Source organism: Acipenser ruthenus, chromosome 26 (assembly GCF_902713425.1).
Source record: "Acipenser ruthenus chromosome 26, fAciRut3.2 maternal haplotype, whole genome shotgun sequence".
Lineage (NCBI taxonomy): Eukaryota > Metazoa > Chordata > Actinopteri > Acipenseriformes > Acipenseridae > Acipenser > Acipenser ruthenus.
Genome location: NC_081214.1, coordinates 2,813,740 through 2,835,832, shown reverse-complemented (window position 1 = coordinate 2,835,832; position 22,093 = coordinate 2,813,740). Strand labels below are relative to the sequence as shown.

General features: G+C 43.9%; 1 protein-coding gene across 15 annotated transcripts in view; it reads right to left on the bottom strand.

Annotated features, from left to right (window-relative positions):
• Positions 1 to 22,093, bottom strand: part of LOC117430299 (rap1 GTPase-activating protein 2-like) — a 74,686-nt gene that overhangs the window by 3,813 nt on the left and 48,780 nt on the right. For 11 of the 15 annotated variants that reach the window (XR_009308929.1, XM_059000707.1, XM_059000710.1 and 8 more), the window contains 15 exons: positions 18,943 to 19,027; positions 14,824 to 14,859; positions 12,640 to 12,684; positions 9,790 to 9,822; positions 9,312 to 9,521; positions 8,717 to 8,820; positions 7,885 to 7,963; positions 7,128 to 7,181; positions 6,678 to 6,761; positions 6,474 to 6,574; positions 5,267 to 5,396; positions 4,334 to 4,489; positions 2,856 to 2,927; positions 2,058 to 2,144; positions 937 to 1,071 (listed from right to left, as the gene is read on the bottom strand). Coding sequence is in view for 14 of the 15 variants with exons in the window: in XM_059000707.1 (XP_058856690.1) it covers positions 937 to 1,071; positions 2,058 to 2,144; positions 2,856 to 2,927; positions 4,334 to 4,489; positions 5,267 to 5,396; positions 6,474 to 6,574; positions 6,678 to 6,761; positions 7,128 to 7,181; positions 7,885 to 7,963; positions 8,717 to 8,820; positions 9,312 to 9,521; positions 9,790 to 9,822; positions 12,640 to 12,684; positions 14,824 to 14,859; positions 18,943 to 19,027 (1,411 nt within the window). In the remaining variant the exon portion in view is untranslated. Of the gene's footprint in view, positions 1 to 936; positions 1,072 to 2,057; positions 2,145 to 2,855; positions 2,928 to 4,333; positions 4,490 to 5,266; positions 5,397 to 6,473; positions 6,575 to 6,677; positions 6,762 to 7,127; positions 7,182 to 7,884; positions 7,964 to 8,716; positions 8,821 to 9,311; positions 9,522 to 9,789; positions 9,823 to 12,639; positions 12,685 to 14,823; positions 14,860 to 15,765; positions 16,004 to 17,436; positions 17,534 to 18,942; positions 19,028 to 22,093 lie in introns of those variants that run through there. The other 4 variants (XM_059000717.1, XM_059000708.1, XM_059000718.1 and 1 more) reach the window with 4 other exon arrangements.

Genomic DNA, 22,093 nt, shown 5'->3' with positions numbered 1-22,093 from the left:
GTTTTTCAAATCAGGAAATCATGTGTGGATGCCTGATAAACAACATCATTTTCTATTTTCCCCTCTTCATGTTCCACTGGTATCTCACATGCAGTAAGGGCACACAGCCAGCAGAGGGTAGTCACTGTACACAAGGAGCTGAAAGGGGTTCTGGGAAGACATGATACACACATAGCAGTTGTGTTGAGCACACGGTTCAGAGTGATCCCTCACAACTTGAGTGAATTAGACACGGAAGTCATCTGGAGTTATCGTGAAAACAAAATAACCGACCAGAGAACAAAGCGCGTTGGTGAACATGTGTGGATTTTTATTCTTGCATGAGCTGTACTACAGGATCTGCAAAACAAAATAAAAACAGACTGCCAGCACACAGGCCAGCCCTGCTCTCCGCTGCAAACGAGACTCCTTCAAGACTTCTAGGAGTTTAGCGGCCGCAGTCTTCAGACCCTGCAAATCAAACAGCCTGGGTCACGCCAGAGCGAACAGCAAACTGCCTCCCAACACATCACGCTCAATGACCAACATGAGAATACACTGGCCCCCAGTGTGCACACTGCCAGCCTGAGAAGAGAGCCGTATTCCTGGGTGAAAGAACCTACACCAATGCCTAGAAGTTAAAATCGCAGCAGCGTGACTGAAGACCATTGCACACCAGATACCTTCTCGTTGTTTATCATCTGTCAGTGTATACAGTGCTTGCCGATTGCCCACATTTTTGACTCAAAATGATTTCAGTTCCAAAATCAACGGATCCTCTTGAATGACTTGGTGTGCGAGGAGATACGATAACAAACGCTTGTTAAATTAACATCTGTACAGTTTTTTTTCAATTTGGATGAAGGCAGGGTCTGGTGTGCAAGGGTCTGCCGATGCCCCCGTGTTAGTCAGTTTGAAAGCCCCATCCCATCGCAGTGCGTCTCCTGGCTGAGTTACCTTGAAGGACTCGAGGAAGCCGTGGTGGCTGCCGTTCTCCAGCTTATCCTCGTCGGAGCCCAGCCCCAGCATGGCCATCGTCTGCGAGTGGATCTCGTCGTGGAGGTTATCAATCAGCGCTGCCCGCGTCCGACCCTGCGGAGTCAGAGAGAGTCAAAGAGAGCCCAGAGAGAGTCCGAGAGAGACAGAGAGAGTCAGAGAGAGTCAGAGAGAGTCCGAGAGAGACTGAGAGAGAGACTGAGAGAGTCAGAGAGTGACTGAGAGAGTCAGAGAGAGTCAGAGAGTGACTGAGAGAGTCAGAGAGAGACAGGAAGAGCTCAGAGAGAGCCTGAGAGACACTGAGAGAGTCAGAGAGTGACAGAGAGTCAAAGAGAGTCAGAGAGAGACAGGGAGAGGTCAGAGAGAGCCCGAGAGAGACTGAGAGACTCAGAGAGAGTCAGAGAGAGTCCGATAGAGTCCAGAGAGAGTCCGATAGAGTCCAGAGAGAGTCCGAGAGAGCCAGAGAGAGACTGAGAGACTCAGGAGAGTCCGAGAGAGACTGAGAGAGTCAAAGAGAGTCAGAGAGAGTCAGAGACAGCCAGAGAGAGAGTCAGAGACAGCCAGAGAGAGTCAGAGAGAGCCCGAGAGAGACAGAGTGTCAGAGAGAGTCAGAGAGAGACTGAGAGACTGAAAGAGTCAGAGACAGAGGGTTGCAGTATATTTATATTTAATTGCCAGTTGAAAGAGGTTTTGAGATTACTGATTTCCAGCTAAACTACCAGAACACTGTTCACTTATTAGTCTGCGAGGTAGCCAGTATCCAGTCAAAACAAGGACTTCTGTGCTGCTTCTGGTAACTGCAGGGCTGTGTGATAAGTGCAGCGTCATTCACAGTACAAACCCAGCCTGTTATAATTACTGTTTGGACAGAATGGCATTTCTAATCTCTCCGCAGCCTCAGAGTGTCGGCAGCGAGGTGGTTTTACCAGACAAACTGAGTTTGACGCGCCCCAGTCCTTTCTGCAAAGGTTAAGGAGGCACATCTCTGTCTGCTAACGAAGGTCTTGTTTTGCATACGAAGGTCTGTCTCCTCTCCGAAGCAGAGGGAGAGGAGACAGAGAACGCCCCGGCCTTGCCCTCACCTCCAGCTTCGCAAACTTGTCGGACTTGTAGCAGGCATTCTCTGCGTTGATCAGCTTCGTAAGCAGGAACTCTCTGAACTCCGGACCCTGGAGGGGGAAGGAAAAGTCCAATTTCAGGTTGTTATTAATGAATCCCCTTCAGTCGTGTGTGATTGTGCCATGCCAGGTTTCCTCGCTATTTATCTATTTTATGATCCATCATGTTTTTGTTTTTTTTTTCAAAGTTTTGGCAGGTTAGCTTTGTTTTAAAATTTGAATTAAAAAAATCATGCCCGAAGGAGTTATTCAAACTCTGTGCAAATTAATGCTCAGAAGTCGCAGCCATGCCTCAGTCAAATCCGTAAGGCAACCAATATAATAAAGCTGCAATTCTTTCATGACACGCATTAAAATGTGTTGGTTTGCAAGAGGATCAGCCGGGTGAGCCCTGCATTTTAAACGCCTGCATATCATGTATGCGATCACCTTGGTTAGGGAGCTGGGAAGCTGCTATTGAAGCTCATTACTCTGTCACAGCTAATTTGCATTGCCCACAGTCCCTGATGGACCTGAGTGCTCTTTAGGGGACTGTTTGAATGAAAAATGATGTTTCAGCTGCTTAATGCTCCGAGGAATCGACCCTGCTGGGTTAAACCCAAGCTGTCTGGATTAGCGGATGCATGACAGGTAGAGTGATTAAACTGGTAGACTGGAAGAATGCTTGTGGGTTCGGGAACATTGATACTAGGTCCATTAGATATGAAACAAAGCAAAATACAGACAGGGTCCTCGGTCCGCGCCATGCAGCAAGCTCCTTACCTTCTTAAAGACGGCCGGGTTTGGCAGGGACGGACCAAAGGGAGGGACATCCTCTCTCGCGGTTACTGACACCTGTCAATCACAGGATGAACAGAGAAAGGATTCCTTAGGAAAAACGTCAATCTTGATCAACTCAAAACCCTAACAGGCCCTTATTCACAACATTCTGAAGGACTGATTGAAGAAATGCTTTTTTAAAGACTCTTAGGTTTAAACAGTGCTTTGAAAAATGACAATAAATCCCCATTCTTAAACAGATGGAAAAAGTTAGTGGAGGGGAATAGAACTCTGAAGGTTCATTTAAAGAATTGTAAATGTATCTGCACACACACACACACACACACACACGCACACACACACTGTAGTCTTTTAAGATAACCATTAAAAGATGTGTGCTTTGAGAAAAACTGGCCTTTTGAAAAATGGCCTTGAAAATAACTAATAAGAAGAGGCGAGGCGGAAGAGATTGTACAACATGCAGAGACTGATTAATCACCTCTGCTAGCTGCCTGAACTCAAAGGCAGGTGCCAGCTCCACCGGATCCGCTTAATTGGAGTCTTTGAAAACGGGGAAAAAGAAAGAAAAAAGCCTGTCTGTGTTTTTGAGGTCGGGTGGAAGTCACTGGAAGCAACAGCAGATGAATAGTCAAATATGAGCCTTGCTGCCGGTGGAGATCACCTTGGGAGGGCCTGGGGCTCTGACACGCGTCACCGCGGCTGTGATTGGATGGCAGTGAAGCTAGCCGGCTGGTCAGGTACGTGGCAGCCCTCGCTCTGAATTATAATCAGCAGGAGGTTTGGGTAAAAGGACAAGGGTATTATTAGGGCTTCGAACTGCGAATTCTTGAAGTGGCTGTTCCTGACACGCACGCACACACACACACACACGCACGCACACACGCACACACACACACGCACGCGCACACACACGTGCCAAAGATATTCAAGTTAAAGGTTTCTCACTACCAATGAACCATAAATGAGGGTAAATAATTGGGTAAATAATAGTGTTAAGCACGGTCAAGCGCACATAAAAGCTGCAGGCCATCACCACTAACTCATATTTGGCTTGCCCTTTAAGAGAAGCATTACAATTCCCTTCAAAAAATAATAATGCTAATGACAGAATTACAGTGCAACTAAGTAATTGACATCCTAAAAGGTGAAGCCATTTTAGCCACAACATTTTAATTGTTTTGCTCAATCTAGGGCCAGTACCCTTTAAAGGGCATATACAATATTCGTGCAGTACGGAGAGCACAGATCCTATTCACTTGAAGAAAGACATTCCGGTTCTAAAGGGATGGGAATAAGACTCCTACTGCACAGCAGATTCCCCCATTCCAGGTTTTAATAAGAGTAATAAGTGTATAGGTAACAAGCTCAGGAGGTGCGTCTTATTAAGCTCCTAGTAAAACCGGGAATGGATCACTCTGCTGTGCAATGGGAGTCTTGCTTCCACCCCTGTTCTAGATTACCTTGTAGGAGGTGTGGTCCGTGCAGGGGTCCTCGACTTGCACGACGATGTAGGCGTGCAGGAAGTTCGACGCGATCATGTCCGGCACGAAAGGTGTGTTCTCTTCCTGAAACACCGCGGCTACAATGTCATTCCCAATGTGCCTCTTCCTCTGCAGCTGGGAAGGGGAACAGGAAGCACAAAGCTGGCAACACTGGTATGGTACAACCTCCAAACCCCCCAGCCTGCCAGAACAGCTACTCTGCTCCACTATAGACACACGAGCCTGCCACTCTGCACCTCAATAATGAGCTCAGCTCTCCTGCACTTAGCCTTTAACTGCACCTTAATCCTTAACAATGAAAGCTAAATGGAGGCTTGGTGGTCCAGTGGTTAGAGAAAGAGGTTTGTTTGTTAGCAGGAGGTTCCCAGTTCAATCCCAGCCACTGACTCACTGTGTGTGACCCTGAGCAAGTCGCTTAACCTCCTTGTGCTCCGTCCTTCGGATGAGATGTAAAACAAACGAGGTCCAATTGGAAGTGACTCTGCAGCAGCAGTTGTGATGCATAGTTCACCCCCCAAGTCTCTGTAAGTCGTTTGGATAAAAGCGTCTGCTAAATGACTAAATAAATAATAAATCAGCACTCAATAACCTGCACCTTAATTATGATCTTCAAGGCATGCCCAGCTCTCCAGCGCTATCATTACCCTGTACGTTAACAATCAGATCTCATCCAATCACGCAGCCCTCCAGCGCTTGCCCCCGGACCCCTTAATAATGAGCACTGATAGCACTCAGGTCCCTCCAGCACTGTCATCATTCTGCACCTCATTAACAAACAGCAGACACTCTCCGCTCTCCCACTCTTACATACCCCAGGGTGTGTTTGCAGCGTCACTCAGAAGCTCTGCATTGCTGCAGCCGTGCGTGTGAAGACAGAGAATGAAGCCCTACCTGCTGCGTGTCTCCCTCAGTGTAGGGCAGCTTGGTGGAGACGTGGAACATGATCTCTCGGTCTTTGAACACAGTGTAGACGGACTCTGCACCAGTCTGGCCGTGGGTCACGTCAAGACCTCCTCGGAAACTGAAAAACAGGGGAGTCGATTCAATAATCAAGCGCCAGCAATTAAAACAGCACAGCACAGCACATTTACCAAGGTCGATTAATTTAAAACAGCACAGCACAGCACATTTACCAAGGTCGATTAATTTAAAACAGCACAGCACAGCACATTTACCAAGGTCGATTAATTTAAAACAGCACAGCACAGCACATTTACCAAGGTCGATTAATTTAAAACAGCACAGCACAGCACATTTACCAAGGTCGATTAATTTAAAACAGCACAGCACAGCACATTTACCAAGGTCGATTAATTTAAAACAGCACAGCACAGCACATTTACCAAGGTCGATTAATTTAAAACAGCACAGCACAGCACATTTACCAAGGTCGATTAATTTTTTTAACAACCGGAAGATCAAACTGGCGACCTTACATAAAAATAAATAAATAAAAACTGGGCACTGCTAAATATAATTTCAATCTTTACTCAAGATATATTCAGTCCTTCAAAACTAACTTGAAGACTTACTAATATCGTTTTTGAAACTGCTTACTCCTGTCCTTTAAGCGAATCATTGCAATTCCTCTTAATAATAACACTAGGATTACTGTGAAGCACTTTTACCCGTATGTTTGCAGATATGCACATTTGCAGTCAGCCAAACGTACAGGGATGGAAGTAAGACTCCCATTGCACAGCGGTCTGATCCGTTCCTGGTTTTACTATGAGTTTATTAAGACACACCTGAGCTTGTTACCTACACACTGGGGCTAATCAAGCTGGTATTAAAACGTGGAATGGGTGAAACTGCTATGCAACAGGAGTCTTATTTCCATCCCTGACTGATCATGTGGTTTAACCTTGAACCCTGCTCCCCGGCACAGCCAGTGCATTTGAACCCCGTGAACAGCAAACGCATCAGAAGCAACATGTCTGAAAAGTGGAGCCACACTCCAGGCTTTAGTGAGTCACACCCTTCCCAAGATTCACATCTGAAAAACACTTCCGATTAGCCTGCAGCAGCCTGACAGGCTGGCTTGGACTGGGGAATAGTGACTGTGTGTTTGTTTCATCACAGGAGCTTGCACACTTACCCTTTAAAATCCTGCAGCTGGATCTTGTCCCCAAGTAAGTTTAGGAATTCTTCAAAAGCAGGGCTTTCTTCATTATTTCCAAAGAGCTGCTCCTCGGAGATCTGAACGAGGTGAGCGTATTATTAGTTCGCTATAACCACACGTGGGACGTATTCCCTGACCCTTGATCTTCTTGCTTTGGCCCAGGCCATCGTTTGGACTCACCTGTCCGGATTTCTGATAGACCACGCCGAACTTGAAGGTGTTGTTGACTTCATGCTCATCGTAAGTTACTATCAGCTGGGACGCCTGAAAAATCAACAGGAACCTGATTCAGCCAATCAGAGGACAGTATTGACAACATTCCAAGTGCCTTCTACTGTTCCATTCATAGCTGACAAGCATTCCAACATGACGTCATGGCAACTAACACAAATAAACAAGAACCTGACTGTAGAATGTACTGTTAAATGCTATTTTTTTTTAAACAGTAATATAAAAGTGATCTATTGTGAGTTCCTATAGCATCATGCGTTTGGCTTTTCCTTGACATAATGATGAAATTGTTAACTGTTACAGAAGGGAAAGGGTTTGACAGAATCCTTCAGTTTGAATCGCTACAGTGCTATGGTTGCCCCCCCTTGGGTGTAGATACAGCACGATAGAGGCACTTACCCTTGGGTAGAGCACAGGATTGAACTTCAAACCAGTCACATCATCACAGAGAGCCTGCAAGCAGTCAGCAGCACAGACATGAGGTGAGGATACACACTGATTCCAGACTGCAACACTCAAACCCAGTCCACCTTGCACAAATAACATGCGATCAACAAGCAAACGCTCAGTGAATCTGCGCACATACGTTGATTGTGTTTTTTACAATGGCTTTGTTTTATTTTATTAGTTATTTTTTGATCTGTTACAAGATAAAAATGCGTCTTCTAACTTTTCAAAAAACTGCTTAAACCCTGCACCTCATCACAATGAACAGGATGTTACATTGGAATTATTTTTAACAAGCTCCATAATTCTGATGTTTTGCACTTCCATTAAAAACTTTGAAGGACACACACGTTAGCAAACAGGTTTTCAGCTTCCAGATTTACGGCTAGTGCTGAACGACCCGATTATTCTGAGTTCATTCAAAGTGAAACAAGTGAAGAAACAGCTGCTTGGATTTGAAATGCCTGCTGCTTTTCTTAGACTCTGTGGAGAACAGCAATGCAGACCCAAGCAGCTGGTTCTTCACTTGCAACGGTCAACTAGCCCGGTCAACACCAAAGATCAATCCGAAAAATCAAAGAAGTGGTTCATGCAGCTCTATTTATGAGATCACTTTGGTAGCTACAATCACTTTAGTAACTAACTGGGTTAATGGGGCTCTGTACTGTACCTTGGCTATCTGCAGGGGCACTGGGGCTCTGTACTGTACCTTGGCTATCTGCGGGATGCTGGGAAGCTTGCAGAGTCCAGCCAGGGAGATTCTGTCGTGTAAGGTTTTGACTTTGGACCTGCGAGGGGAAGCAGAGAGGAGAATCATAAGGAACAGTGTCTCAGTGTGACTGGCCTTCATAGGAACAGTGTCTCAGTGTGACGCCTTCATTAGAGGCGATGACAGAGCGAGAGAGAGAGCGAGAGAGAGAGAGAGAGAGAGAGAGAGAGAGAGAGAGAGAGAGAGATCAGAGGACACGCTGGAATTGGCTGGCTTTTTTGTCTGTTTGAATGAATGCAATTAATTCAGTATTATTTTGCTCAATATACTGGGGCTGCTGAAAATATTAAAAACAGGTTGAGCTGGGGGTGGGGTGTCTGCTGTCTATTCGCTTACTAAATACATTTGTAACTAAGACTGCAGAATGACCGGCCAGGATATTTGTTCTTCATTATAGTGTTTCAGTACGACAGCACTTTGCTCTGATGATATACAGGCGTAGGGCAGGAAATAGAAACACCTGCCACAGCAATGTTAATAGGGTAACGTGGTTCAGTTGTTCTGGGTGAGAAAGAGCCTGTGCTTTTGAGACTGTTCCCCCTGTGCTCGATACAGAAGCACCTGCCAACCGAGCACCTACTCTCAGCCTTCTATCAGTTTTTCAGGGTTTAGTTATTATTTTCTTATAAGAAATTGTTGCATAGTGTTTCCAGTTATTTGTCCAACACTGTTACATGCGTACGTACATACATACATACATACATTCCTGCATACATACATACATACATACATTAACACACTGAGAATAACTGATACACTCCTGTGCCCACACCTGAGTATTATTCGGAGGTATTCCTGGTTTTCCACTTCCTCATACTTCAGGGAGAGAATGAGGTTTCCCAGGCTGCTGCCACTGCAGTAAAAATTCATATGCTCCTGTAGAGACGAGAAACCGTGAGGTTGGAAGCTGGCAGTGTTCAGAAATGTAAAACACTGTAGAGAGGTTCTGTGACCGCAGTGAAGCTCCTGCAGCTCTCCACAGCAGCGTACATGAATGGTTTCAAGGGCTCAGCATGGGAATATCCTTTGTGAGACTTTGTAAAGCAGATTTTCTTAGCACAACAAGAACAGGATTTTGAAGAATGCATTGACCTGAACCTCTAGGCAGCTCTGCAGCGTCAATAATTCACAGCGATATTTAGCAGGATTACAATTAAAAGTGGAAGAAAAACAAACAATTCTAGGGCAACAGTTTCGACTAGAAGTTACTCTCAATGTCTTCTTACAAGTTGGAGAATGCTGGATGTTTAAAAACATACAGGTGTGCCAGTTACAGGTGTAACCTAATAACATATAAACTACCACCAGCTGCACCCGCTTCACGTAACCCAGCACGGAGAAGCTCTGCTGGCTAGGCAGTGACTGACCTTGCCCAGGAAGTGTTTCCGGTAGGCACGCGCGGTGCCATTGCACTCCAGTTTGTACCCGAAGGTGCCAGGGCTCAAGCCCCCGTCCTCTTCCTCATAGAAGCTGCTGTCTGCCGAGGAGGGGGTGCCCACGCTCTCAGGATCCTCGATCCAGTACCCCCCAAACTGGGGCAGGATCACCAGCGAGTACGGACCCCCCTTCTCCAGGATCTGAACACAGAGTTCAAGTAAGTTCCAAGAACAAGCATTTCTTAAGGGGGCACTACGACTGCACATCGCCGATGGACAGAAACAAGGACAGACACTGAATGGAGAGGCAATTGTTCAACTCAAGAGTGAGCTCTCGAGTTGAGAGGGGTGCACGGGTATTATGCTGCTGTCAGTATTATAACTGATCAGACCCTAGGAGGAGATTCATTACAACAGACAGCCAGACAGACAAAGATAGATGGATGGCTTAAATACAAAGTGGGCTCACCTCTTCAATTCGTGGATAGGGAATGTAATCATCCTAAAAGAAAAAGAAAAGACAGCTGATGCAGGTTTGAATTTAATAACACATGGATGTGCACAGCGTTACTGTGAAAAAAAACCCACATATACACTGAATTAATTGCATTATACGCAAAAGGCATATATGCAATCTATAACTATAGCAATCTATAATATTAAAATATACAGCATGCAGATGTGTTTTGTACCACACATTAATTACATACCATGAGATAACTCATCCTACACCTTTCTCATATATTGTATACAGCAAATATTTAATTTGAGGATTCTGTGACTGAAACCCAGGGTCTCACCTGTTATTACAAGATCCATGGCATTTGAAGATATTAAACTGAGAAATCTATCCGTCAACAGAAAACGAAGTAAACAAAACATCTAGCATGTACGGTGTTCCTATATACAGTACTCCTGCTTTCCTCGATCAATAGACTCAAAACATAAATACCACCTGCCTTTAACTCAATATTAATCCTGCCAGTGCCCTCCTCCCCCAGTACAAGTCAAAGAGCAGGTTTCTGGGTTTAGATCACTCAAATAGACTTTCCATCAATAAATACCTCTAGTCAAGTCAAGGTGATTAATTGGTATTATATTATCAAGCTCTCAAAGTTTTAACAGTGTTAGTGTTGCATTCATGTCTTATTCCTGTTTCTAAAACCTTACAATTTAAAGGTGTTCTGTTAACACTGGATCCTTAAGCATGTGACACTGGGGGTGTAAAGTGAGCGAGTGGCTCAGAGAGAGAGTTCTTCCCCCTCCCTCTCAGATCACAGATGAAATCCGCTCTGAGCTGCTCAGGGGGAGCGGAACTGAGCATGTTATCGAGTGGGTTCTTACACAGAGCTGCTCAATTACTTAACGCACTCAGAGTAGTTTAGGGATACGTTTCAAAGTGGTTATATACATATACATACAAATCTATAAGCCTGTTATTAACAGCAGAGTAAGCAGTTATAGATTATGACTGGAAATAATAACACATCTATATAATCTATATAACAGTTCCCCTTTAAATTAAAGTCTAAAGTGATACCAAACATAAGGGTAAAGTGTTTATTCCAGGTTTCCCTTTTCAATCCTGGACAACCCCACTGTAAAATATCAATTCATGTCCTTAGAAGAATTTTGTTGCTTCCCAAAAGCTCATGTTTTATGAGTGCAGAACTACAGAACTGCTCCTTTAAAAAAAAACAATGGGGTCTTTGATAAAAAAGATACGCCCCACAATACAGTGTACAGTATAGCCAAGTATACATTTGATGCTTCATGTTCACATGGATTACAACGCATTGTCCCATTGCATACGGAGAGAGAGAGAGAGAGAGAGAAAGAGAGAGAGAGAGCGCTCCACTTTCCTTACACCGACCCTAAATCCTGAACCACAACTCATGAGATACTAAGACAACAGGTGCAACATTACAACACTGTGCAATACACTACACAACACAAGCAGCACAGCCCTGGACCGCATACACAGATACATATCCACTTTTCACAATAAGTGCCTCTCTGAAAAACAGTGAGCTGGAATGCATGCATTAAATCTCACACACGGTGTTCCTCTGGGCAATGAGTACCATTGGAGTTCCTGGAAAGACCCGCCCTACAGTCCAATGACATGCTGTAAATCTGCTAAAATGACATCAAGAGGCACTTATTGTACAGTATAGCATCGCGCACTTGAGCTATGCATACCAGCTGGGAAAGGAGACCCCCACAAAGAACCTCAGTGAGATACTGGACTGCATGAAGAAGTGATTGCATGCTGCAGACACGATGACACATGCATTCCCTTTGCAAAGGATCTTCAGTGGCAGTGGCTCTGTACTGAGTGGCAATGGCAGAGAAAGGGCAGTCACGTGCAGTGTGCCGCTGTATCAGGATCACTGCCTGTGCCTTATTTGTTCCCTAAGTTGCATCTTATAAGAAGAGGTCGATTTGCTCCACAGATCCCCCGTGTCAAGCACTTAACTTTGGGTGTAATCTCAGATAGGTGTTCCATGCAAATCCAGGGTGAATCTCCAGTGCTGTGAAATGCTTTATTTTTTAACTTTGGCTTATGGGTTGATCGAATGAACTCCTCAGTCAAGCAACTTCTTCGAAGTTTAACTTTCGAATTTTGGATGGATTGTTCTGAATGAATATTTCCATTTTGAGCTGTTAAAAGCTGCCTGTTAATGGCATTGCTACAGTTGCATTGTGAGAATGCATTCGTTGGTCTGTGACCTCACAAGAAGGTCTCAGGGCCCTGTGTTAATGCAAGAAGGCGCCAAAGTATTGAGTCAGCCTTGGTCTCCGCCTGCTTGTCGATACAAAGACCACCCAGTACAGAGAAAAGGAAAAATAAAAACAGAAAATAAAAACACAATGGGGAATTGAACACACATGGGAGGAAACCTCAAGTAGCCTGCCCCTCACTGAGCAACAAAACATGGATACGATTCAGGGTTGGGCAATAGAAATCAGGAAGCGCCTGCCATGTGTAACACATGGGCTGTCCCTCACATTACTGTTCATGCAAACCATGCCCAACCCGCTTTGTGTATTTCTGCAGTATATAAATAGATTTGTGAACTGCTCCAGCTGTCTTTGCTACTCCCCTAATGGAGTTAAAGGCAGTGATCATTGCAGACACCCTTGAGAATGTAAACACCCATGCTAGCCCTGCACCTTACCGACAGGTCTTTCATGTTTCTTTGTCCAACCCCAGTAAATACAATAAGGGTCTATAAATACAACAACACAGATGAAGGGGCTGGCTAATGGGTGGAGTCTCCTTTCAGAATTACAGAGATAACCAGTGGTGGCTAACCTTGTTTCTCTGGGTCCCACTTTTCTGCTCTTCTGCTTTTGGGACCTGGATTCAGAAACAGATCGAGATCAAACTAAAGGGTGAGCGCACAGCCCTGGGGAGGGGGATCCTGTACCTCTGGTTAGACTGGTCTTACTGGTTATCTGAAGTCTTGTAAGATGTGTCCCCTTGAGATGCTCAACCATTAGTTTGTCTCATGAGACACATTCAGGGGATGGGATCCAGAGGTCCCCAGACAACAGCGCTGCTCCTTGGTGAAATACTTCGAGATTTTATAGAAAGCCCGGCGCTAGTGAGGCGTACACCATTGTGGATGCCCCGGTGTTTTAGTCAATGCTTTCATCTTTTAACTGAGGTAGACATGAGCTGAAACCTTTAGCAGGAGTTTTAGGGCAGCTTAACCAAATGGCAACAGCTCATTCAATTTGCTAACTCAATAAGGGTTAATGGTAACGATTAGTGCATAACAAACAATCAATATCTACCGAATCTATAAACGTGTTATACAAATATGTTATTAATAATAATAATAATAATAATAATAATAATAATAATAATAATAATAATAATAATAATAATAATAAAGACAAAAGGAATGCTATGTTTGCTAAGTAACTGAGACATTCCTTATTCCTCAGTAATTATCTTAGATGTTCTGATGTCTTAAAAGAGAAATGACTGCAGGGATTGTCTTGCTGTTTACAATGGCATTGTCGACTCCACTCCACTCCCTTTCAGAGCGACGTTTTCAATACAGTAAATATCACCATGTGACGAAGTTCATTGTCTTCAACTGGAGCTATTTATTACAAGCAGCCTTCCAGGTACCTAACTGGAAATGAGATCTGGGTGGGATCTGGTGAAGTCATGTTAAAAGAAAGAATTCAGTTCAACCAGCGCGGTCATGTACCGCTGAGGGCTGCACTTACATGTATAATACATGCACAGTATGCACTTCCTATACATTATACACAGCTCCCACCCACACCACCGCCTGCTCTGCAACATCCTCCCTCTGCTCTATCAAACACACAGCAGGGAGGGTGAAGCCAGCTGTTCCAGCGTGTGAATTTAACTTGGCGTTGCAATAGCCCGGAGTAGTACTGAAAGTGTGTGCTTTCCTCACTAGAGCTCTTTCATTGCATCATAATCAGACATCAAATAGCTAGAATAAAAACTTGCGCTGCGATTGTTTTAATACCAGGAAACAGCGTGCAAAGCAAAATCCGTCCGCACCTCCGCAAGGAGAACAGAAAGGAAAAAGGAACTTTTTTTTTTTTTTTTTTCTGCTTGATTAAAATTCTACAGCAGTGCAAATAATAAAACAAAGAGAAATCCACACTCCCTGTCTCCACGGGCACGCGAAGCCAGCAGTGCAAGTATGTGATAAGTCCTACTTTTATAAAAACCAAGAAAGAAAGAAAAGAATTTACTAGCAAAGACGCAGCATTCAATGGCCACACCATTGCAGAAACTCCATTTTTGGTGCAAAAATAGGACAAGCATATTGCTTATTAAAATCTCTTAATGATTAATGATTAATGATTCAGACAATTGCTTGCATCATCAATGATGAAGGTACATTTTCCTGTTACACTATAATCCATATTTATGATATATATAAAAAAAAAAATTAATTTTAGACACTGCAAGAGCTTGTAACTCAGGCATTTTATGGTATTGAACATTTTAATGCTATCGTGCTACTTTTAATGTATTATTTTGTGTTGTTTTTTTACACTGCAATTTCTAATTTACAGAGATTATGTAAAGCCCTTTAATTTAGTGGACCAAAAATCTCATGTTTTGAAATGTAGCGTTTTTAATTCAAGTGTTTTTCACCTACAGATGTGGTTTTCCATGATGTGCTTTTGCACTGCACACTGCAGCTTTAAAGTGTAATGTTTGTTTTGTGAAACTATTTGAAATGACAAAACAGAGGACATACTGCAGCAGTGTGTTGAATTGTACTTCACCAGTCAAGAAATATGTTTAAAAGTGTACTGAGGGGTTAGAATATAAATATTCATTACATGTGAATGAAATGAAACTATTCTCTCTTCTCGCAAGCTCTTAAATGACTCACTTTTTTTTTACATTTCTCACTTATCTTTTAACTGTGTTAAATAGAATTTCTTCCTTCATGCATCAACGAGACGATTCCCCCACAAAATTAAAACATACCTGCATCCTTTCCAGCATATCGAAGAACTCTGCCGACTGAAAGAGAAAACAAAACAGAGACGTTTTAGTTTCTCTTCGGATTAAGACTGAAGCCCAGAGGTGAAGCGTGTAGTTTTTTTACAATCTTCAATAACAGTGACCCCATCTGTGTTTTGCTGTGCTTCCGATTCTCTGCAAATTCTCAGCAGGATGAGTGGCATTGATTCGCCACCAACTGCTGCAGATCACACTGCTCCTGTTGCCAACGCCACACAAACACTCGCTTTATTTTCTTCCTGACAAATCAACAGGTACAGCATTTGAGAACTAATGTGTGATAAATTGCTGTGAACACAAATCGCTGGTTCATCCTTGTTAGGAGCAGAACTACGTCTCGGAATCACAGCTGTCTAGACAAGGCTTGAAACATGTACAGTATGCGTGGCACACACTTCTGTACAACTATAGAACTTTGTGCAACTCGTCAAAACAGCGGCACCTTATTGACAACACTGTGGCAGGTACTGCTATGTCACAACCCAGTCCTATTCTAGATTATAGATAGGACCAGTTCAAAATCTATCATTCTGATTAATCCCGATCCAGAATTTAAGAACCATACTAGACTCTTCTCTCAAATAATCCTATAATAACTACCTTTTTAAAACACACACACATGAACATACAGCAGACACAAGCTGCTGCCTGAATTGATTGCAGAGACACTGAAGCACAAAACGAACCCCCTTTCTGCTCAAGCACTCTGAATGACACTATTGACGTGAACGTCGCACACATTCAAAACCAAGATAAAGCTTTCTTGCCAATCAGTTGAAATATTTTACTCTTATGCCTCTGAGTAGACGAATGGGTTTTATTTATTTAAAGAGAATTTGCTCCCCTTCTGGAATTAAATTGCAATACATTAATAAAGGTAGAATCGTATAATCGTGTCTCGCTTACCTTTACTTTCATATAGAGCTCCGGTACAATGCTGTACTATTGCGTCAAAGATCTGAGGTTAACATTCAGTAATGCAGTAGGATGCATGTGCCCTGATAGGGTTATACCAAGTATTGTTTTCATTTATAAAGGCTTAGACTGTATAATATTATCTCAGTGTTAATATTTAATCTGCACACACTCTCACTGAACACATACTAGGTGCTCAGACAGTACTGCAAATAAACTGTATTGCTTGCAATACCACACACAAGATTATCAGCCCTTTCATTGGGAACAAAAGAAACAGAACAGTACAGTTTCCAGGGTGTTCCTTTGACATGATGGAAAAGGTGTTTCAGCCACCGGTACAGCAGGTAGAATTTGTCTTGATCCTGTGTTAAAAAGACCAGGGGGCGAGTTGAACCCCCGCTGGGTACCCCGGCTTTACTCTCCATTGATCCGCGGATCAGAATGTTTCTCTGGACTGATGGGCTCGACATGAGGCCACAGAAACCTCAGCAGGGTCTTTCTCGATTGTAATGATGTTTCTCATTCCACAGAGTGGTGCTTGTTACCAGCAGCGGTCAGATTGATGAAACCTCCTTCCGATTCCTCTTCATAGCGCACTCTGTGAGCCCTCACATTCACTACTGGTGGTGTTTGTGTTGTTCTTGAGGCTGATCAATGATCAGGAAGTTCCCCCAGATACTGGTTTGCTCAGAAGCTTAGCAGGTTCATGTCCTGCTTGTGCTCAGGGCTTTTACAGCTGTAGCGATCTTATCATCATAGTTTTCATGTCGTTTTTGTAGTTCCTCTTAGTTAGTGTGTCCCCAATGCTTTCCCTATGATTTTATCTTGAAGAAGAAGTCAAACAATAATAACTGAAAGAAGAATATCAGCAAGACCCCTTATAAAAGTTTAACACTGTATTTTTGCACTTTTCCCATGCTTGCCCCGTGGTTATAATATGCATTTTCCATAGTTTACCCTGGTTTGCCATGTTTTTAAATACTTTTTACAATACCTCTCTGTGCTTTACAATGCTTCCCTATGCTTTACCATACCTCTGTGCTTTACAATGCTTCCCTATGCTTTACCAGACCTCTCTGTGCTTTACAATGCTTCCCTGTGCTTTACCAGACCTCTCTGTGCTTTACAATGCTTGCCTATGCTTTACCAGACCTCTCTGTGCTTTACAATGCTTCCCTATGCATTACCAGACCTCTCTGTGCTGTACAATGCTTGCCTATGCTTTACCAGACCTCTCTGTGCTTTACAATGCTTCCCTGTGCTTTACCAGACCTCTCTGTGCTTTACAATGCTTCCCTATGCTTTACCAGACCTCTCTGTGCTTTACAATGCTTCCCTGTGCTTTACCAGACCTCTCTGTGCTTTACAATGCTTCCCTATGCTTTACCAGACCTCTCTGTGCTTTACAATGCTTCCCTATGCTTTACCAGACCTCTCTGTGCTTTACAATGCTTCCCTATGCTTTACCATACCTCTCTGTGCTTTACAATGCTTCCCTGTGCTTTACCATACCTCTCTGACCTTTACAATGCTTCCATATGCTTTACCATACCTCTCTGCTCTTTCACTACACTTTGCTATACTTTTCCCATGGGAGACTTTTACAAGGGAACAAGAGTAATAATAACTAATGAAACAAATCTGTTGTTTCCCACTCACCAGAGACCAGGACCTAAGTATGCCCATCATCTTGGTGTGAGAAGTTCTTCAACTCTGCATGAGCAACGCACTCAGGGCAAGACTCTCTGACACAGGCACGGGAATTCCTCTCTCACACTGACTCCTGCATCTCCCTCCCTCTGTCAACTTCCCCCCCGTGGAACAACAAATCGCAAGGGCTTCCCGCGCCAGCTGCTTTGTGTTCGTTTTGTTTTTAAAGAACAGGAAAGACTGGTTGTTGAGGTTTATTGGTCTATAAGGAACTGCTCTATCAAGTACAGAAGCACGTCCTGGTTTTGTCACTGTTGGTTTCATAGCAAAACAACTAGAATGCCTTTCTTATCAGCCTGGCTGTGGGGCGTGCCTAGCAACCTGCTGCACTTGTGTAACTTTTCACTTTTAAACTCTGTGTCCATTCATTAAGTTCCGTTACCACGGCAACACCCCGCAGCAGCTCTGGGGAGCTACAGGAGCATTGTGCTGCCCTGACTGTGTGACTCACACTGCGTGGTAGTGTCTTTACCAGGTGAGCCCTTATGAGCTATGCATCGGGCTCTCTCCTAGGGATCGGATGTATGTAGGTTTACTGTTTAATGATTACAGTGAGCACAAGAGTTAGCAGTCAAACAGCTTTGGCGTTATTAATATTAGTGTAATGCATCACAGATTGTAAATTCCTGCGTTGTGCAAACATCAGGGAGATATGCTTTGGAAGAAAAGCCATTTGCCACGACGAGCTACCTAACCTCCCGGCGGCTCACCACACCCACTGAGCTTCACATAGCGACCGACATGCCTTCACCCCTCGTGGGATGAAAACTCCGGGTGACCCTACTGCTCTGCCCTTCTCTGTTCCATTCCTTCTTCTCTTCCTGCTGTCTGTCAATGTCTTATAAAAAATACTGAAGCATGCCATGGGAAAAGCACAGCAGAGTAAAGCACAGTAAAAGCCTAGTGAATTTAAGGTAAAGCACAGATAGGTACGGTGCGACATACCCTTGGTAACGCATTGCACTGTGCCCCACACTGGGAGAGCGCTCTTTCAGCTTCATGGCCCCGACTCTCTGGAACTCTCTCCCAGCTTCAGTGCGTGCAGCTCCCACAGTCGCTCGCTTCAAATCAACTCTCAAGACCCACTTGTTCTCTCTTGCTTTTAATGCTCTCTAAGCCTGATAGCTGTTGTCTAAATTACTATTTCAGTTTTTTCACACCACCTTATTTGTATAATTCTGCTTGACATTTCAATCTGCTAAGGTAGCCATCTCAGTAAACCTAAAAGGCACGGTCCTGCAACCACTTGCAATGCATTCTGGTTTATTTGACCTGTCTACTTTACACAGCAGGACTACACTTACCAGAATGCATTGGGGTGTGAGTTGAAAAGCCTGAGCTGGCCCAAACTGGCCTAGTCTACATGGAGTCACATGGTACCGAAGCGATTCTGCTAGGAAGTGGAATGAGATGAGGCTGCTGGCGTGGGATGAAGCCGCTGGCCGTGGCTCTTACCTTCATGTTGGGGGGTGCAGTGCGGGGAGGGGAGGGTGGCCGGTCACTTAGAGGTGCATCGGAGAGGTTTAGCATCTCCTGCTTCCTGCAAGCAAGCAAGCAAACAAAAAGATCATTAAGGGCGTGTTATTGCTCATGGAAACGACTGCTTGAATACACCTCAGTCACGCCCTGTACACATGCTGTAACTGCTGGCAATGCTTCACCATGCTGGATGAGTGAACCAGGTAGAGGATGACCTGTCACTTGGAACGGGACCCCTCTCAGCTGAGCCCTAATGTTCTGTGAGATTTAGATCTCTCATATGCTGAAAAACATTCAGCGGACTCATTATGTTAATAACTTCATAACACACAACACAGGGTAGCCTAATAACACACCAGGGAAAACATAGCCAGTATACACACACAGACACAAAGTCAAGCCTGCCCTCTTATTAAAGCACGCATATCTGAGCTGTGATTAAACCCTTTAATAATAACAAATCTCAGACTGCTGGGACTGTCAGATAGAGGAGGTGCACGTCCTGCCCAGGGAGCACGCAGCCCAGGTACGGGATTACAATCTGTTTCATAGCAGCATAAAATCACCAGGTGTTGCTAAGACACCGGGCAGATAATGGGCCTGTCCCCATGGCAAAGTCGTTGTGATGAAATCTATATCCACTAGAGTCACTATATTACATTCTTAAAGGTGAAATGTACAGAATTAATAAGAAATGATTGCAACTTGATTTCCAACAATAACTTTTTTGGGGAGGGTACATGGAACCCAATATACAAAAACACTAAAAAGAGCTAAATGGCAGCTATTAATGTCTGTCTGGTAATAACTTTGGTCTATCTGCCCTTCAAGCCACATGCATTTGCATTTAGTCTGACACAGAGGACACTTCAAACTGCAGTGAGAAAGATGCCATCGTTGAGTAATGTAGCTCCTGGGCTTGGTCTGTGATCGCTCAGTCCAGCCGGACACTCAGGAGCTATTGTCAGCATGTCTTTCTGATTTACACTGCAAGACTTTGAGGTATAGAAATTCTGACGCCCTAAAATTGATGAACCTGGTTTCACTTCATTGCTATTGAGTGTAGTAATGTTAACTTGGAGAGGTCAATAAATCACAGGGAGGGAAATAAGACTCCCATTGCATACAGTAGCGGTTTGATCCATTCCTGGTTTTGCTAGGAGTTTAATCAGAGCTTGTTACCTATACACTGCGGATAATCAAGCATGCATTAAAACCTGGGATGGATGAAACTGCTATGCAATAGGAGTCTTATTTCCATCCCTGCATCACCTCCTGTGCACAGTGTTTACTCTGTGCAGGTGTTTTGCTGCAACAGTTTGTCTTGAAAATCTGCTCTGCCCCTGATGTTCCAGCAGAGGGATACTGATGCTGCTGCATGATAGACATACAATCAACCTCTTTATAACAGCTAGCGAACACAGGCTGCACTGCAAGGCTTTTTTTTTTTCAGCGCTTTGCAGCCATCTTGTGTTTCCGTGGAAATTGAAAAAAATTAACCTCTGAAACTGTATTAAAGGACAGTGGGTGCATCTGTGCTTGAGCTGTAAACACAGCTTGAATCTTAGAGACATCCCGAAGGAGTCCTGTTCCAGGATTGTATTTGGCACTGAAGCCAGCGGTATAATGTGATTGTGGATCAGCCATTGATGATGAGGGTAACTTTAAAATCTTAAGATCCTTACTGCTCTGTGTTAGTATAAGTGATCTGGATTAAGGTGCAAACTGCAAGCTTGCAGAATCTGCCAGACGACACAAAACTGCTCTGTAACAAGGCAGACTGGTGGAAAATTCAATTTAAAACAAGAGGACAGTACCGCATCTTACAACGAAACTATTCTATTTACTATACCATGGTGTTTTCTTAGGGGAGTAAATAAGAGGTGAGCGTTTCCAGGGGATGCAGCGCTTCAGAGGAGAAAGCAATGAGCAGCTTGTGGTTTGCGGCAGTGCGTTTTCGATGGCTATCGATATTTAATTATCTTGATCTCCTAAATCCCGCCCCGTCTGCAGAGTGCCGACTCATCGTTGACCTCCGGCTCGGATTAAACTGTCTGGCCACGGAAGCAGCTCAAAGGTGAACAGCACGTCAAAATCAAAGAGTGGAGTCCTTTCCTATAAACTGGTCAGAGAATCACCACATTGATCCTTTACAGCAAGGCAGCCAATCACGGGCCTGGAGCGCCATTCCGCTCCAGGTTTTACAGGTAAAACGAGATTGTGACACTGCTGCTCACCTTTTGAAGACTTTGCTCTGCGGTTCTGTTTAATTAAAGACATTAATATTCAAGCTCAAAGATAAGGAGTAAGCTCCCGGATCAATCTGATCTGAAATAATTAGCCCTGCTAATCCCTTCACTCGTCACTGAGCTTATAGAGGAGACGCCTGCATCAACTTTCTTTCACGGCTTTTCAAAAGTTTTTTGGACAGTACGGAGTGACACTCAGTGGACAAATCTTGTAACTGCAAGAAGGGATCTTTAAAGGGACAGTCCTCACCACAACCGTCTCATTTTATCGTGATGAAAGCTGAATCCAGTATTAGGGTTAAATACCAGCTACTCTCTTGTCATAAAAATCTAATTTCATGCTGCATAAAAAATAAAATAAAAATATGACTTACTCTGCCCACACATTAATGTTTTTTTTATAATTTAAATACGGTATGTCCTACTCGGGGACACACATTTTAAAAGGTGATTTCACGCCAACAGACAAGTCTGTATTAATGAATTCACTGGAGTAGGCGGCGGTAAACAGATTCATTTTCATGTCTGAAGGTGTCCAGAGCCTCAGGGGTGCGCTCCATCCCCAATGCCCCAATCACACAGGTAATCTAACCCCTCCCACCCACAATCCAACCAATCACACACCAGCGAGGTCACTTAAAGAGTGTATTAACCCTTCACCTCCCCCACGGCTCTGCTGTGCATATGCTCACAGTATACTTTGCGTTTGTCTTAGTAGAGGCTTTACTTTTTAACTTGTTTTAAACCGGTGTAACCCTGCTGGTGGAGATGAGACGAGGTTAAAAGCTCTAAAGCCAGGAATGCAGACGAGCCTGGCTCTTTTGCATTGTGGTTAAGACGCTTGCTTGCAGAGCGCAGGTCCGCACCCAGCCTCCTCT